At 36.1% G+C, this 17,213-nt stretch overlaps 1 protein-coding gene and 1 long non-coding RNA gene across 3 annotated transcripts in view; both read left to right on the forward strand.

Moving 5' to 3' along the window:
- The first annotated feature begins 1,244 nt into the window (after positions 1-1,244).
- The window catches only part of LOC114148760 (heat shock 70 kDa protein 12A-like), a 28,025-nt gene continuing 12,056 nt past the window's right edge, over positions 1,245-17,213 (forward strand). For both annotated transcript variants that reach the window (XM_028024240.1, XM_028024241.1), the window contains exons 1-6: positions 1,245-1,355; positions 2,348-2,452; positions 3,107-3,208; positions 4,296-4,628; positions 4,977-5,260; positions 7,547-7,768. In XM_028024240.1, coding sequence (XP_027880041.1) covers positions 1,277-1,355; positions 2,348-2,452; positions 3,107-3,208; positions 4,296-4,628; positions 4,977-5,260; positions 7,547-7,768 — 1,125 coding nt within the window. In that variant the 5' untranslated portion in view covers positions 1,245-1,276. The remainder of the gene's footprint in view (positions 1,356-2,347; positions 2,453-3,106; positions 3,209-4,295; positions 4,629-4,976; positions 5,261-7,546; positions 7,769-17,213) is intronic.
- Positions 11,005-11,895, forward strand: LOC114148786 (uncharacterized). Its single transcript, XR_003596339.1, has 2 exons — positions 11,005-11,101; positions 11,293-11,895. It is a non-coding gene; the product is annotated as an uncharacterized LOC114148786 (long non-coding RNA).

Consider the following 17,213-nt stretch of genomic DNA (forward strand, 5'->3'; position numbering starts at 1 on the left):
TGTTTAGAAAGTGACACAACACTAAACACATCAACATTTGAGTCAAATGTGACAGCACAGATGTGCGAAATTAATCAGGTTAAATAAAAATTGAATGGCCTAATGTATTCCTGCAGCCATTATAAGCATAAACAAGGCATAAGTGAAATAATATCTGAAAATAAAACAAAACAAACAAATATGTCTAAATATATACACTAGACAAGGCCTTTTCCTGGTGCTACCTATAATACAGATATAAAATATCTTGGAATGAATATAATCCTGAAATATTTGTAAAATACCTGCCTGGTTTCTCCCTGCGATAGATCTATTTTTCTCAGCAATTTGTAACCTCTCCATCCCTGAGAAGACCTTGCTTCATAATCATCCCTACTGCTGGTCTCTGGCCTAATATCTCCTCCCTGACTCGTTTCTCTTTCTATTGTGACAATGAACATTTCTTCTAAACATGGAAAGGAACAGTGAGCACAATTTCTGCACAAAAATTAAAGAGGACTGGGTTTATTCCAGAAATTAACTAACCAGCTGAAGATGTAACATAGGTAACAACATTATTATTCTTGTTAACTAGCTTAATAAAATATACTGGCATGGATTAACTAGTGTTCATTTAGCTAACACAGACGCATTAGCTACTCAACTGACACAGTTTAATTGGAAAGAAATAGCCACTCTCCCATGGAGAGTTACCTCGTTCACAGCACCACGTTATGGGCATGACACATGGTGAGACACATGGTGAGACACATGGTGAGACACATGGTGAGACACATGGTGAGCAGCAAACGACAGCAAAAAATGAAAGTCAACAAAAGTTAAATATTTTTTTTACTTTTTTGCATTTTGTCACTAACCTGTGAGTTCATATCTATACCTAGAAGCTTGTACACATAGATATTTTGTCACATCATAAATATAAATGTGTTAACTTGAGATTTTGTATGATATGGTAAATTGTCTGTGCTTTATCTGGACTTTTGGATAAAGTCAGACATGCTTCACACAACATTCAGTCATTCACCCACATGATGATGGTGGTAAGCTACGTTGTAACCACAGCTGCCCTGTGGCAGCAGGAGTAGAAGTTCAACATCACAGCACTGCTTAATACTGATAAAAACAATTTTAAAAGTGTGTATCTTTGAAGGAAAGCTGACATATAGAATAATAATTTTTCAGACTAATAAACATTAATGCATCTCTGCTGGACATGTCTAAGATTTTGTCTTCATGTCTTTCCATAGAAATATTTTCAACTTGGTATGGGATTATCATGCTCCTCCATATTCAGGTGTTTCTTGTCTCTGAGACTGGTGACCTGTATTTTCATTTTCGAGACAATCTGCTGTCAGGTAAGTCCATTTTAAAACCGTATTTAATATGCAATGACAGTTGCTGGCATGCAGAGTTTGCAGTGTGTCTATAAGGAGCTGAACCCACATCAACCCAAATGTACATAGATAGCATTTAGATAGATAGATAGCATTTATTGTCATTGAACAGAATTCAACGAAATTTCCATTGCATTTGTGTCTGAAAGAAAACACAAATATACATATTTTCACATTATTAATACAAAAATAAATACATTTAACTGAGTGACAGAGTAACACAATATGGTCAAGTAGAAGACACTGATGATTATTTGCCAATCAAAAACAATACAAAAGTAGAACATGTGGCTTGCATTCACTGACTTTTAATCAATATTTTGTAGAATCATCTTTCACTGATATTACACCTTATGTCTGTTGGAAATTTGTCTCCACCAGTTTTACAATTGATAATTTATTTCTCAGAACTGAAATTTTGAAGTCTTGTCACTGAAACCAAGCAGGATTTACATCTAAATTTGTTTGGTTTATTGCAGCATGTGAATATGCTTTGATCTAAGCTACCCCATTGTAGCTTTGGCTTTAGGTTTGTTGCTATAAAATATATGACCTTGTAATACACTTGGACATGAATTTTATTTCTAAAAATTATATTCCTTGTGGCAAACATTGTTTTAAGTCAGCGGTGTATGAATAAATTGAATTGAATTTAGTTCTTCAAACGCAAGTACTTGGACCAAATGTGTTCTATTCATAGAAATACTAACTATATCATTTATTTTTTCCATTTAAGTCTTTTGAAGGCACTTCATGAAAAAGAATAGAACCCTGAAAAAATTTTTTGTCATTGACATTAAAAATATTATTACTAAAGACTAAGGACATCCTTATTCAAACAGTTGAGGAAACTCTGACATAATAATAATTATGCAAAATATTTTTTGAGAAAAATATAAGAGGTAGTGGGCATGTATGTCTAATACCATCCTGATCTCCATGTTTTTCCATAGATATGTCAGATAAGGTCAGAATTTTCCTGGATTTGCTGGCCATGCTGGTTTTGTTTTCCGTGTATGGGGGCCTCTTATTTCATTTCCGAGACAATCTGATGTCAGGTGAGTCTCTTCTAAACAATGTCAACACAAATGTCTAACATGCTGAGATTTTCACTGAACCTTTTACAAATTTTGACGTTATCAGATAGTGAACCATTACGATGATGCAGGAAGGTGAAAGACGCTCTGGAGTTGCAATGGTTTTATCGTCATTTTATAATTATAGGCTGAGTTTTCATGTCAGGACTGTACATCGTTAAAATTTACTTTAATTTGATGGATTAAATGAGATTTAAGCACATAACCGTTTTCTTAAAGTTCTATTTATGTGGCCCTCTTGATTCTACAGGGCCACATAAATAGTATGAACTGGGCTTGGCTCTAGATTCTTGATATGACACATTTGAATTAAAACATACCTAAATACACACCTAAAGGGACTATGTTTTACCAGCTGACATGGAACACCTTGGGATTCAGTAATTCATCAGCAAGTCATTTACCTTGTTATAGTAGTGTTAACCTAGCTGAGTGATTTTATTTGTAAGCCTTAGAAGTAAAATAAAATAATGATATGCTGCCGAACTTGACTGTCAAATGAAATGTTGATAAAACAATGACTAATAAGTAAAAAAATAGCATCACATGTATTTTTCATACTATTTACTTTTGACTATATCTAACTGATATTTGTTTTGTTTTTTCTTTGCATAGAAATTCCAACTTGGGCCAGAATTTTCCTAGTTTTGTGGATTCTCCTGGTTTTTAGTGTTCATGTGGGTCTTTTAGTCTTTTTTCGGCAAAATTTTATGTTGGGTAAGTCTATTTTTACAGTCATGTCATTGTTATTGTACAACATGCTTCCAAGAGAGCATTTAAATTATAAAATTAAAACATATACATATGTGTAGAGTGAGAGAGAGAAAAATTACTTTAATATTTTCTGTCCTACCATAGATTATTACATAGTGCTTCTGTGTCCAACAAAATTAAGCCTAACATCTGATTGGCTAATCTGAAGAGCAACTCAGACCAGAAACCTTGTTTTTAGTTGTGGTATCCAGACTGAGTGACTCTGCTTTGTTTGACTGAGAGATTAAACAAACTAACAATGTGCTACAGAATATGATAATCAAATAACGATAATGATAAAATACCTACTAATAACAAAGAGAACAGAATGTGAAACTTTAGTATTTTAATCTTCCTAATCCAGTTTTTCACCAATAAGCAAAATACATAACCAAGTGTAACCCATTGTGTTAGCCAGTATGCTATCCAATGTGCTGTAGAGGATTAAACTGAATAAGAGCTCATTTCTATTTACTTCTATTAACCTTTTTGAGTTTAAATCTAATTATGGCACAGATATGTGCATTTTTGTTTTGATTAAGATTTTGAATTTGAGTAACATAATCGCTTTTAAATGTGTCCATGGGTGATTTGTCAAAGTGGCAACAAAACTGTGAGATAAGGTATGTTGTTGATGGGACCACAATTAACCATCTCACATATGCAAATGATTTGTTTATTTTTAGTTCTTGTGCAGTTAGTTTTCAACAGTTATTGAAGACCAGCTCATAATATGGTCACGTTATCTATAATGTGATTATTGTACATAAAAAGCAGTGAAGATCCAAAGCTTGAGCTTCCTGACTTCTCTTTATCTGGTGCTGTTATTAAAGTGCTGCTGTTAAATACCTGGGCCTTCATGTAACTGATGATCTGACTGTTGACATGGATTTACTAATCACGACTCTCTGAGTTAAACAGAATTCCTGAAGTTTGGTTAAGAAGTGATTTTCTCCTGGAATATGACTGAGGCTCTATTACTGTGAACATCGACATCATCAGTTCTACTGCAGCTCATCTGTTTGTTGTTCTTTTTGTTTTGTTATTGCAGTTTACAGGGTGGAGGAGGATTCAGGAGTGGAGTCTGTTCTGTTGCCATTTAAAACTTCACTCCGTCTGCCTAAAGAAATCCAGGTAACATGGACAAACAACTCTGACAGAATCATCCACAAGGCTCAGGGGAGCTCATGTGGCTTGCTAAGGCTAGAAGAACAAGACTTCCAGTACGCAGACAGAACAGAGATGGACAAAACTTTTACATTGGGAGACCTCAGTTTGATATTGAAGAATCCCACAGACAGAGACACAGACAGCTACACATGCACCGTCTCTAAGAAATCAGGAAAAATCCTGGTCAAGAAAAAAGTTCTGCTCAATGTCAAAGGTCAGTATAACTGATAAAAAGTGGCCTATATCACATTTTAAATCACAAATGACTATATATCAACATTTTTCTTTAATAAAACTAGTGGAGTTGTTTTATATTCTGAACCTTCATTTACTGAGAGGTGGAGTGCAGCCTGGCCGGGTCACCAGGCCCAGAACCAATTTAGTCTGTGTAAATTAAATATTAAATAGATACATTTTATTTTGTAACTTATACAAATGTCCATTTGTATTTATGATTTCTTTTGAATAATAACTTTTTATTGTGAAAACAGCATCTAACAGGTTTTTTTCTTTTTTTGGTGGTTGGTTTTCAGATTCTAACTTTCTTCTCTTCTCCGTCCAGCTGGACCTGATTCTCTCATCATAGCCATAGACTTTGGTTCAGGATTCAGTAGCTACGCCTTCAATGTTAAACCCAGAGAGGAAGGAGGTGAGACCCAGATAAAGAGATGGAGTAATGGACTTGGACTAGACACCCCAAAGACTCCAACCTGCATCCTGTTTGATGAACATGAAGAATTTATGAAGTTTGGTTATGAAGCTAAAACAGAATTCAACGAAATGAGAGAAGGAGAGGCTGAGAAATATTATTTCTTTGACAACGTCAATATCGCTATCCAGGGAAAAGTAAGTATATGTAAAGCTTTATAGAAAGATCAATTTTTTTTTCTACTGTGTTCTTTATTTGGTCACCTTCTGATTTTAAACTTGTCAGTATCTGAATTATCTGAGATAGTTTAAACCTTCACTTCTCTCCTCAAAGTTTTCCACCTGCCATCATGAAATTAAGGTTTAGCTCTGTGGGTCCCTAACTTAATTAACATCTCTTTCATTTCATGTTGTACACTTTAAAAAAGGGGGAAAATAAGCTGAAGGTAGACCTTTATATATGTATGAACAATACACCCACCTTTTTTTCACCTTTAAAAAAACACCTATTTGAACATGTTTTGATGAAAACTCTGAGAAAGACTTCTCTGAATAAAGGAGGACTTATTTCAAACAAGTCCTTCATGGATTGCAGACAATCTGGTGAGAATTCTGAAAGACAGATTATAAAAATAATCTCCAAAAAACTATCACATAGTTTCTCTTTTGAAACCTTTGGATCACACCCATTCAGTACAATTTTTGACAATCCCCAACACACGGCATTAACCTTAACCTATTCTCAAAGTGCACTGCAAACAAACAGATTTAGTTTATGTAAATAAAAATATTGTCAGTTCAATCCAGTCATGCAGTCAGATTAATTTCAGTTTCATATATTCCAGTTTAATTCTGGTTAAGCAAATCCCCCCAAGTTCAGTTTATTGCCCCACTTGATTAAGGTTTTCTAACTAAGGAAACCCAGGAGGTTTCAACTGTAAGTTGACTCACTTACTTTGCAGCAATCATTTCTGCTGAACAACATTACATTGATAAAATGCACATCAAGGTCAACTGTTTGTCCATTTAGATCCATCTAGCTCTGACTCAGACAGAGATAGACAGACAGAAGTAGTAACCATAATAGCGCTGAAGTTACCTTTAATCTAGCGACCACGCACCGCACCCAGAAAAACCATGTGAAGCACAGATTTACCAAAACAGAAAACAGGTGTTCTGATATCCTGACGTGTTAAAATAAGTCAGAAAAATCCCAGTGAAGAAAAATTAGATCAAATCTAGAACACCAAACAGTTCCGCAGAGTGCAAAATACAATACGAAGGCTACGCAATACACCTACTACCCTACGACAGATGAACGTGACTGAGAAGGACTACAGCCAGGCTGTTTCCCAACCTCAGCCTCAAACCACACTGACCTGCATGTTTTAGATGTTCCCCTGCTTCAACGCACCCCTTTCATTTGATTGCAATGCCTAAAGCATGCAGGGTAGTGTGCCTTGAGCACCAGGGTTGAAAAACACCGGTTCTGGTCAGACAGAAAGATACAATGTCAGAAACAAAATATATGGACAAAAACCTCAAAAGAGGGCAATTGTATTTATTGTGAGAGACAATATGGTCTGTGATTGTGACAAAGTAACTTTTAGACAGATTGAATCCACGTGAGTTATTAGAATAAAGACTTTTCATGTTTAGCTCCTGCAGTTTTTATAGTTTTGCTAACATTTGTGAAACTTTAGCACTTATCTACAGAAACACAAATGTCAAACAAATATTTTCTGTTGTGTTAAATCATTGTTCACATTTACAATCTTCCACATTTTAGGATGTTAAGCTATTCCTTATCTGATGTCAAATAATAGATCAGTTTTGCATATTTTTCTTGGATTAGCCAGGCCCCTAACATGGGATTGCACTATGATGTGACATCACAATCTGATTCCCTGTTACTTTCTGATTAGTTTTAAAACCAGTTATATTGTTCAGGAAATGATTTTATGAAACACTAGAATAACAGTGATTTATTTCAAAACCAACTTCGGATCAGAGAACTAGGGGTGAACATCTGAGCTGCTGCTGGAAGTTGCAGCCTTTAAATGAGGTGGTCAAAGTGTTTTGGTTACTTAATCAAAATTATCAATATCAAAAGTGCTCATACCTTGTAAAATGTGGAACATTTGCTGAAGACCTCCGCTTTTGCTTCTGTGTTTCCTGTGTACAACACTTTGGAAAAGCGTGGACTTCTTTTAATTTGACATCTAACTTAAAATTGTGCAGTTAATCCACCTACCAAGAAAACTGATGTTTTTAAATCAAAGAAAATACACACATAGTCCATTTTTTAAATTTTAAAACCAGTAAAAAAATTTTGTCCACTTTTAAATCTGTTGGGTTTTTTTTCCAAAGAAAGTAACAGTTTCTGCTTGGACTGGCCCTAAGACTGCAGCAGTTTTCCATCTGTAACTCTGACAAACTAACCTGTGTTTTAATACAAACTAACAGACTGAAACTAATTCCCAGGACACCAGCAAGCAGACAATTAAAGCAGCAAATGACAAGTCAATGAAGGTCCTGAAGGTTTTTACAGAAGTTCTGAGATTCCTGAAGGACGATGCTCTGAAAACCATCAGATCTCATCCAGAAGGTGGAGAGTTCACAGTGTTCGACTTCACCTGGGTGCTGACTGTTCCTGAACTCTTAAAGGATTTTTGTAAAAAGTTCATAATAGAAGCTGCAACTCAGGTAACATCATGTTTTTAAAGTCAACATCAGCTCTGAAATGTTCAGCAGAATCAGACTTTTGGTTTCTCCTCCAGGCTGGTCTTGTAACAGACGACACTAAAGACAAAGTAATGTTCGTTTTGGAGTCAGAAGCAGCTTTGACCTGGTGTTTGAAGCTTCAATCTGATGGTTTCATCACACAGAACCACAGCAGAGACTCATAGGATCAACCTGCAGGAGCAGCAGAACCTGATACCAGCTGTAACGGTACTGTGTGGATCTGTAACCTCTGGCAAACAAACAGGTTTTGGTCTGTTTTGTAGGACAAGTTCAACATATCAATGGATTCTTTAGCGGATCTGTTTTCACTAACCATGTTGAAGCAAATGAGTCATGTGAATGTTTAAATGTCTGGGTTTTCGATTTCTCCCTAGAATGGCTGAACAGGGCCAAAAGGCCCTGAGTCCACCCTGACGACTCTGATGGCTCAAATTAGCATTCTTCTTCAATTGTAAATGTGGCCGTTGACCGTCAGGCCAGAATGTAGGAATGTGAATAGTCCATGTTGGGGGTGGGTATCTATGATACCTGCAGGAGATCAGATCTCCTGTAGGTAGTGCTCTTCAGTTTAGTTTTGAAGCATACATGAAGTGTTTTTGGAGAGATGTGACCTTTTGCAGCTGATCCATGATGTTGTGCTGCATTATCCAGGTCATTTTGCCAAATGTACATAGAGTTTGCAAAACATACAATCTGTTTCAAAAAATATGCAAAGGTTTTTCTAAAAGAAATGAGTAATGTTTCTCTTTGAAATAAAGCTAAGAGGGTATTAATTGTGTTGATCCACCTCAAAAAAATCATGCAAAAAGTGTAAGCAAAAGAAATCTGGGAGACTTAGCACATGCAAATTTGCATGCAGCCTTTTGTGCTGTGGAGGATAAATAGGTGACTGCTTCACCTATTTAGTTCACAAGAACTAATGGCATTTATTTCAGTCATAATCTTGCGGGGGGTGACCAAGGTTCCATCACTATGTGACAGCTGGTCAGCAAACCTGGCAAACATGATTGACATGGCAGCACTGAATGCACATGTGCTTTATCAGGCATGCATTGGGGTGCAGGAGAGACGGGTGGACTTCCTGGTTGAGCTTGCAAAAGAGTTCGGTAACTCTCATGTGAGTGAGAAGAAGGCACACAAGGAGAAACTGCTTCGGCAACAACCTTCCACACCCAGCTCAGGCAAAAGGGCGAAGTGTCAGGTCAACCATCGATGCAGGATGCGTGTCCTGAGGCCGAAACATCATCAGTGACCCCTCACACCCCCACCATGGACTGTTCTCCCTGCTGCCCTCTGGAAAGAGGTTCTGCAGCATCCGGTGCAGGTCCACCTGGTTCCGAAACAGCTTTTTCCCACTTGCCATCAGACTGCTGAGCTCTTAACTGGACTGCACTCAAAAACTGGTCTCCACTTTATACCTTGCACATGTACAGAGCTAAATAACTTCTATTTTACTGTCAGTCCTGCACTTTATATTTTATATTTAGATTTATATTCATATTTTATACTGTATTTTATTTTACTCACAACATTGGAACCTCAAACATTATCCTGAGCCGTATGCAACGAAATTTCGTTCTGTATACACCCTGTGCATTGAAAATGACAACAAAGTCAGTCGAAGTCGAAGTCTAAGTCTAAGTCTAAGGAACAATGGTGCAACTGTGAGATGCGTTGAGGCCATTACCAGGGTACTTATAAGGTAATGGCCCTATTTACTGAACAAAAGCACCTGCTAGATAAGATCCTTCAGGCCAGTTGGACTATCTCTAGCCTGAATAGGTATATGTCCAAATGGCCTAACTCCAGCCATTCTAGTGTTAAGTATGTGTCACATATCTGTTCTTAAATCTTCTACGTCATCAAGCATTTTTTATTCAAATTTAACCTGAGTAACCACAAATATTAATTTCATTTGTTAAGGAAAGAAAGGCAACCCAAATCAATGTTATTTTCTGTAAAAAAGTAATTTCCTCCTAAGTCTAATAACTGCAAACTAATAACTGCAGTTCAACATTTGTGTTAAATAAATCTTCTAAATCTCTGAAGAGGAATTTTGGCCTACTCTTGTTTGCAGAATATTTTAGCTGGATTGTAGTGAGCAGCCGGCTGGAGGTCATGTCACAGATTTCAGCCCAGATTTGGCAACTCATGACTTTCTACCATTCAGAGGCAGATTTGCAGAAGACTTCCCCCAATTATTGGGGATCAACATCACTGAAGGTCAATGGTTCTGACCTTAAAACTTCCCTATAAATGCCATTTAGCTTATTCACTTTCTAATTAATTAGCATGAATATTTGTGAACTCATGAGCCAGCAGCTCTTTTGATGTTTTCTCTGTGAATTCCCTGAATGTGTTCTCGATTCGGGGAGTGATTTTGTTAGTTCAGCTACTCTTGAGAAGACTTGCCACTATTCTCTGTTTTCTCCATCAGTAAATAATGGCCAGTTTAGCCACCAACCTAAACTTTCTAATTGCAGAGTTTCCAGTGTGGCTTTTTCCAACTCTTACCAGTGACAGATTTTTAATAAATCTATGTAAATGTACTCCGTGTTGAATTTTTGGGTCCTTTGTCTAGTTACAAGATCAGAACATGGCATCTTGCTCTTTTGGGTACTTTAATTTGTCAGGCAGATTCTGTTTACCTGATTTCTTGATTGTAAAGGTCTGACAGTAATCAGATCTGAGGTTAGCAGTGAAACAGAGGCAAAAAATATGACTGAATGGTTAGTTTGGATTTAGTCTGAAACATAACAGAATTTAATAAATTTATGGTCTGACTAGTTATTACAAACAGGACATTTGATTAAATTGATCAACATAGTATATATTATTATTGATTTATTGCCCATCCGAAGGTTCTACTTTCAGTTCACATTTGCACACTTGATATTGTTTGCGATGCAGTCCACTAAAATAGATTTACTCCACCCCTTTAAACCCAGAATATCATCTGAAATGGTGTTGATCAGAGGATGTTCAGGTTTTGGCTTTTTCCTCTTCCTTGCTCCATTAACATGACAATTTTCAGAAGTAACTGTCTTTGTTTATTAAGCTTAACTTTGATCATCAGAGAAAATCTCTAAGTTAAAAATACACATCAGTGTTACTCAGAGGTAGGGAGTCCAGAAATTGTCCTTTTTTATGGTAAAACTCAGTGAGGTTTCTGTGTTTTTACAGATCCACCAGAAAGTCAGGAGGTTGTAAAGTTTATGACCAAACCAGAAGAAACTATAGTCCTGCTGGAGACCCAAAGAGACGGGAAACGGTACCTTGTTGTCAGCTGTGGAGGTAAAAGTTACACAACATTACTCAAGTTTAAAAAATCTTTGTGTTCACACACTAAGAGAACAAATAGATGTGTTGAAGTAATCTTTTGATTAAAAGTGATGTTTTGATTGAATGTGACTTAAAATGTGCAATAGGTTGTTTTCTGAGATTTATACTTTAATCTATTTTATTCTCTTCCTGTTTGTCAACAGATGAAAACATTTACTTTACTACTCATGACGTCCTGGAAGGAGGAGTCCTGAAGACACTGTATGAGGCCCCTAAAGACAATCTGGGGGGGAAATATGTGGAAGGAAAATTCAAAGAGTTTCTGAGAGAAATCTTCTCTGATGGAATCTGGAATAAATATGAACAAAACTTCCCTAATGAGATTCAAAAAATGATGTATGATTTTACTCGTCTCAAACATTTAGGTGAAGATGTTCAGATCAGTTGCCCAGATAACCTGAGAGACGAGGCTCAGAAAAACAAAGAGATTGAAACGTTCTTTGATTCAGTGGAAGGAGCTTCCTGGGATGATGGATCTATCAGAATCTCCTGGGAAAAAGTCAAATCTTTCTATGATGAGAGTCTGCAGGGAATCACCAAGAAACTCAGAAAAATATTAAACAAAAATCTCAACATTGGGTTTATTGTGTTAGTGGGAGGATTTGCTGAGAGCCAGATTCTATATCAGCACATCACTGATCAGTTTGAACCTCAGTATAAAGTCCTGTGTCCTCTTAGACCCCAGGAAGCGATCCTGAAAGGAGCCGTAGAGTTGGGGAGAAACCCGAAGTTGGTGGAGTCTCAGAGAAAACATCCAGCTTGGTTCAAATGTTTTTCATGAGATTTAATTCTCCTTTTTTGTTCTGAATAATCCAGACAATGTGTATAGCAGTGTTGTATAAAGTACTGAAATCTCAGAGTCAAGTAAAAGTATAAGTACCTCTCCAAAATACGACTTTGGTAAAAGTCCAAGTCACTGACTGAAATGTTACTTGAGTTAAAGTCTTAAAGTATTTGAAACTTCTTGTACTTAAGTATGGAAATTACTGTAAAAATGGATGTACTCAAGTAATGTAATGAAAAGTACAAGTAAAAAGTAAAACAAGGCAAATGCAGTTTGAATGACTTTTTTTATATTTTGGTAAACTTGTCAAATACACTTAAAATAATGTACACAACCAAGTGCAGGCAAAATTAAACCTGCTAATAAATTGTTCCAGTTTTAAAGAGTAGCACATGTTAATGGTTTGTGGTTTTGAACTTGCATGCCTTTCCTATATTCGTTAAATTTAGTCTAAATTGCTATCGCTATGGCTTCTGTCCCCCCTTGAACAGAGGAGTCTAGGTAGCCTGCTACAGTCAACATTAAGCCTAAGCTAAATACACCACATGTGGAACTGAAACAATGCCAAACAAAGTTCATTTATACAGGTAACGTTATGCTCAAGATTTCACAATAGTGCCTAGTGACCAAGCTATAGTTACTGAAACAGGAGGATTATAACCATTTCATAAGACGTTACATCGATGTGTTTCTTCAAGTTGGACGGGGAGTTTTTGTAAGATAGAATTTCCACATCTTCGGGCAGGAATAACATACACTGCATGTGGTACGACGAATCTTTAACACCCACGAAAGAGTATATTGTGTTTAAATAAGGCCATAGGCTCTCATCACCAGCTGGTGGTTCCTCTGGAGCTGTGTCCGACGTAGTTGCAGTCGTTGTGGTCTCCGTCTCCTCCTCCATGTGGCTGCTGCTGATAGCGAGACTTGCTTTGTGTTTAATGGGAGAAGCGAAACAGGTGTATCCTATTGGTGGTGATGAACAAGCCCAGGCAAGTAGGCTACCGACTTTGTTCGGTAGCCTACTTGCTACTTGCTAATCAGTTGGTGGGGTCAAAACACTTTGTTTCTCTCTCTCGCTTTTTTGTAATGAGTAACTAAACCACACATTGAAAATGTATCGGAGTAAAAGTACGCAATTAAGTTCGGAAATATAGTGAAGTAAAAGTGAAAGTCATCAAAAATTTTCATACTCGAGGAAAGTATGAAGTACTCCAAAATATACTTAAGTAAAGTAGTGAAGTATTTTTACTTCGTTACTATACAACACTGGTGTATAGTTTGTTTTCTCTTTTCTTTTTTTTTTTTGGTCTGTTTTGCTAGTTGATACAAGTGTAAAACCTTTCCATGGTCCATCTTTTTCTGTTTAGAACCAGGAACCAATAAATCAGTTTTACCGTCTTGAATTTGTAAACTGAATTAAAAATAAAAGTAAATTTTTATATATCCTGGTTTTCTTTCCTCTCTTCTGTTTGTTGTGTTTTTTATTCTTATTTTGAGTCATTTGATTTTTGGTTTAGAAGATTAATTTGAACCTAAAAGGTAGGTGTCAACATGTTGGTGTGAATGTTGGAAAACTTAAATTCCCCTGATTGATAAATTACTGTTGCTCCCTGGAAGTTTAATTGTTTTTCTAATTTTATTAATGTGTTGCTTAAATAATTAGAGCTTTAGAAAACTGATAATTGATTCATAAACCATGTAAACCGTCTTGAGGTGGTTTATTGTGATTGTCTTATATTTATACAGTTGCACTTTAATTAAAATCTGTATGTGATTTTTTTGAATATCTATAGTTTTCTTATGTGTTTAATGAGTATGTAATCATTATACATTATTCGAGAAAAATAAAAATACATATAAAATATATGAACCACTCGTTGAAACAATATTATATATTATTTTTAATTCTAATTTCACTCATTTCCTACAGGCAGCACCTGTAGTAACACGTTTATTCACTAGATGGCGCACTTAGAGCAGAAAAGATGGGTGTGGTTTAGCAGCTTAAGCAGCTGCATGAAAGAACATGAGAAGTGAAAGTGAAAGGGATTTTCATGCTTATCCAACGCGGAGCAAATGAGGCGACCTTAAATGGACACCATAATCAAATTTAAACTATTTTCTGTTTTAGTCTGAGGAAATGTTTAAATGAATCATTAAGAAATCCTTTAGTAAGGATTTGGCATTTTGTAAATATAGGAAGATGTGGCTGTTAGCTGCGTTTGTGTTCCTCTTGTACGGTAAGTTATTTTTTTCCTCCATGCTCATAAATTTATTTAGTCAAATCATTTTTTTTCTTCCTTCATAGTCAATAAACAATTTTTAATTTACATGCTAAGCAATATTTAGAAATTAGGAGGAGGATTATGTCCGAAAACGGTTGAACAGCACATAGTTATTTTTTTTATTTATTTTTTTAACAGCACATAGTGTTGAAGTAAAACCTAGGCCTCTGCACACAACTTTCGGCATAGAACCGCGGATGTTTTTTAACACTATTTCTCAGTGACGGGGCTCAACTCCTCGACTTCTTCCAAAGTTTTGCTCCACCACCACGCTGAGGTTTTATATTTATGGAATCCTATGAATTCTGCAACTCCTTGTCGAAGCGAGAGCGTTTGTAAAAACTAGACTTCACAAACTGGGACGCCTCCCTGGAGTAGAACTAGGGCTGAGCCACTTCTGCCTGGCAACAGCTTAGTTATGAGAGCACTCCCCGTAGGGACCATTAATACATTTCAAACATGGAGAGAAAACGAAAATAACAACCGATACCTACCAGGTAATGTGACCAAGTGACTCCAAATCAGAGTTCTGTTAATATGCTAAGCCACTAAGACAAATCAATATTTAACAAACGCTATAACATTTCATAGCGTTTGTTAATATGTTAATATGTTCATGAAAATATATATTTTTATCTTCACACGCTTCAAGGTCATGTGATATAGAAACTCCAAATCAATGGCTAATTTATTTAAACTAAGGAGCCACAACAGTTTATTTGTAAGCTTTTAGTTGATGTCCTATTTGTTATTAATATATTATTGAAAAACTATGGGTTTTCCAGGTAACATGAATCCAAGACTCCAATTCATTGCTGAGTTGTGTTGCATTTTACAGACAATATGCATTTACTAAATTTTGCTGCACAAAAACCTCCATTTGCATTTCAAACATACACTCTAAACTTCCCGCATCATTCAACAAATAAAGTTCTAGTACTTTATTTGCATAATAAACATTCCAAAATGTCTTTCCTTGCAGTTTCAAATAATGTCTTATATCAAGGGTGTAACTTTGTGTTGCAAGTTGGTGGTGACGAGGAAGAGATGTGTGTGGGATGTGTGTAACTGCAACCACAGTTACTGGAAGGCCTTTACTTTTATTAGTTCTAAGAATAATGGCTAAGCTCTTAAATGTGAATGCCATACAGTCTTATTCAATAAATTAGGATATACGTCCTGATCAAGCTTGTCTTATTAATAGTACCTTTCAAAAACAGAATAAGTAACTTCTGTGTAAACCAAATGAATCCTTATCAGTACAAACTTTGTCTTTTTCAATTATGTGATTCTGACTCCACAGCTGTCCCTCAGTTGGTTGGCAAAAACTTTTGTCTTGCTGAATTACACATAGCAGATGAGATATGATGTGTCTTTAATATATTAAAGACGTAAAAAAAATTGTGTCTGGTTGGGGCAGTTGGTGAGTAAAGTGACCATTGATATTACCGGATTCTATAAAATGTGGCTTAAAGCTGAGATGCTGATGTTTGGATATGTAAAATATATATTTTCTCTGTATATAAATCTATAAATAGTTTGGTTTCTGTCAGTTCTGTAAAGATACAAGAAATAACTAAGCGAATTTCTCTTTCATAATGTGCAATAATTTAATTTTACTAATTGTTGCTGTCAGAGCCATGGTTTAAAATTTAACAAACTTTAGCTCATATGCTTTATGAAATATTTAATCCTTTTTGATTATTGCTCTGCATATTACCACGTTCTATGAACAAATGATGCAATTTGTCCAGGGGAAAAAGAAAGCAAAAAAACGGGTGATTGTATTATTATTTTTCTCAGTCTGTCAGCGTCACACGCAGACTTGTTGCCATGGCAACCAATAAATGACAGCCCCGGGAGCGCAGAGCAAAGATTACGTTCAGTTGCATCAGGAATAACACTACAAAAAACACAAAAACATTTCCCACACAAAAAAGTACGTAAAAACACCAAACAGAGCATTCTGTCTGTTGCAGATTTATGTTGCGATGGTTGATTAGCTAACTTAAACATGTACCCTGTGAAATCTGATCCCCTTGGACCTTGTTATCTTGCTGTCGTAGTATCAGCAAAACTTTGCGTCCCTTTCTCAGATTCTTTGCTTGATTGTTTCATTTTCCCAACCACCGATATTCGTAACTCAATGCAAAGCAACAGCGCATGTGGCGCACAGTAAGTCACATGATGTCCAATCCACTAGATCACTGAGCGGACTTGCCATTTAAGTTTTACAAAGAAATTATATATGTATATATTTATTTATATATATATTCATTTATATATATATATATATATATATATATATATGCACTGTATATAACTATATATAATATTTACATATAAAGAAATGCAGTGAGATGAATTTAACTTGATGAGGTGAAATTATGAACATGATCCTTTTATTAATTTCAATCACTGGCGTCATTACAGTGTAATAGGGATGCAAAGAACTGGGAGGAAGTTGTGATTCTTAGGTGATTAAATGCTCAAACAATAAATGTTTAAGATTAAATTTGTATTTATTTTAACACATTAATTTTAAAACATGCATTTTCTTTATTTGTCCTTCCAGCCTCTCAGATTGCTTTGACTGTAACAGTGGATGTGTATCAGGGGGAACCATCTGTTGTTCTGTCCTGTCAGTACAACCAAGTATTAGAGGAAATTGTTACAGTGAAATGGAGCCGATTGGATCTCAATCCCAACACTGTCCACCAACGGCGAGAAGGAGACGACCTGCGTGGACAAAATGAGCTTTTCAAAGGAAGAACATCAATGAGATCTGATGCTCTAAACTCTGGTGATTTCAGCCTCACTCTGAGTGAACCTCAACTCTCTGACAGTGGGATTTACATCTGCAGCCTGCAACATGAAACAGAAGAAATACTGCTGTCAGATGTTCAGCTGAATGTCACAGGTCAGCAACACACTCACATACATATTGCTGAAAGTATTGGGCCGAACCCCCAACTATGATTTCAGGCCTTAT

This window comes from Xiphophorus couchianus, chromosome 7 (genome assembly GCF_001444195.1).
Source record: "Xiphophorus couchianus chromosome 7, X_couchianus-1.0, whole genome shotgun sequence".
In the NCBI taxonomy this organism is placed as follows: domain Eukaryota; kingdom Metazoa; phylum Chordata; class Actinopteri; order Cyprinodontiformes; family Poeciliidae; genus Xiphophorus; species Xiphophorus couchianus.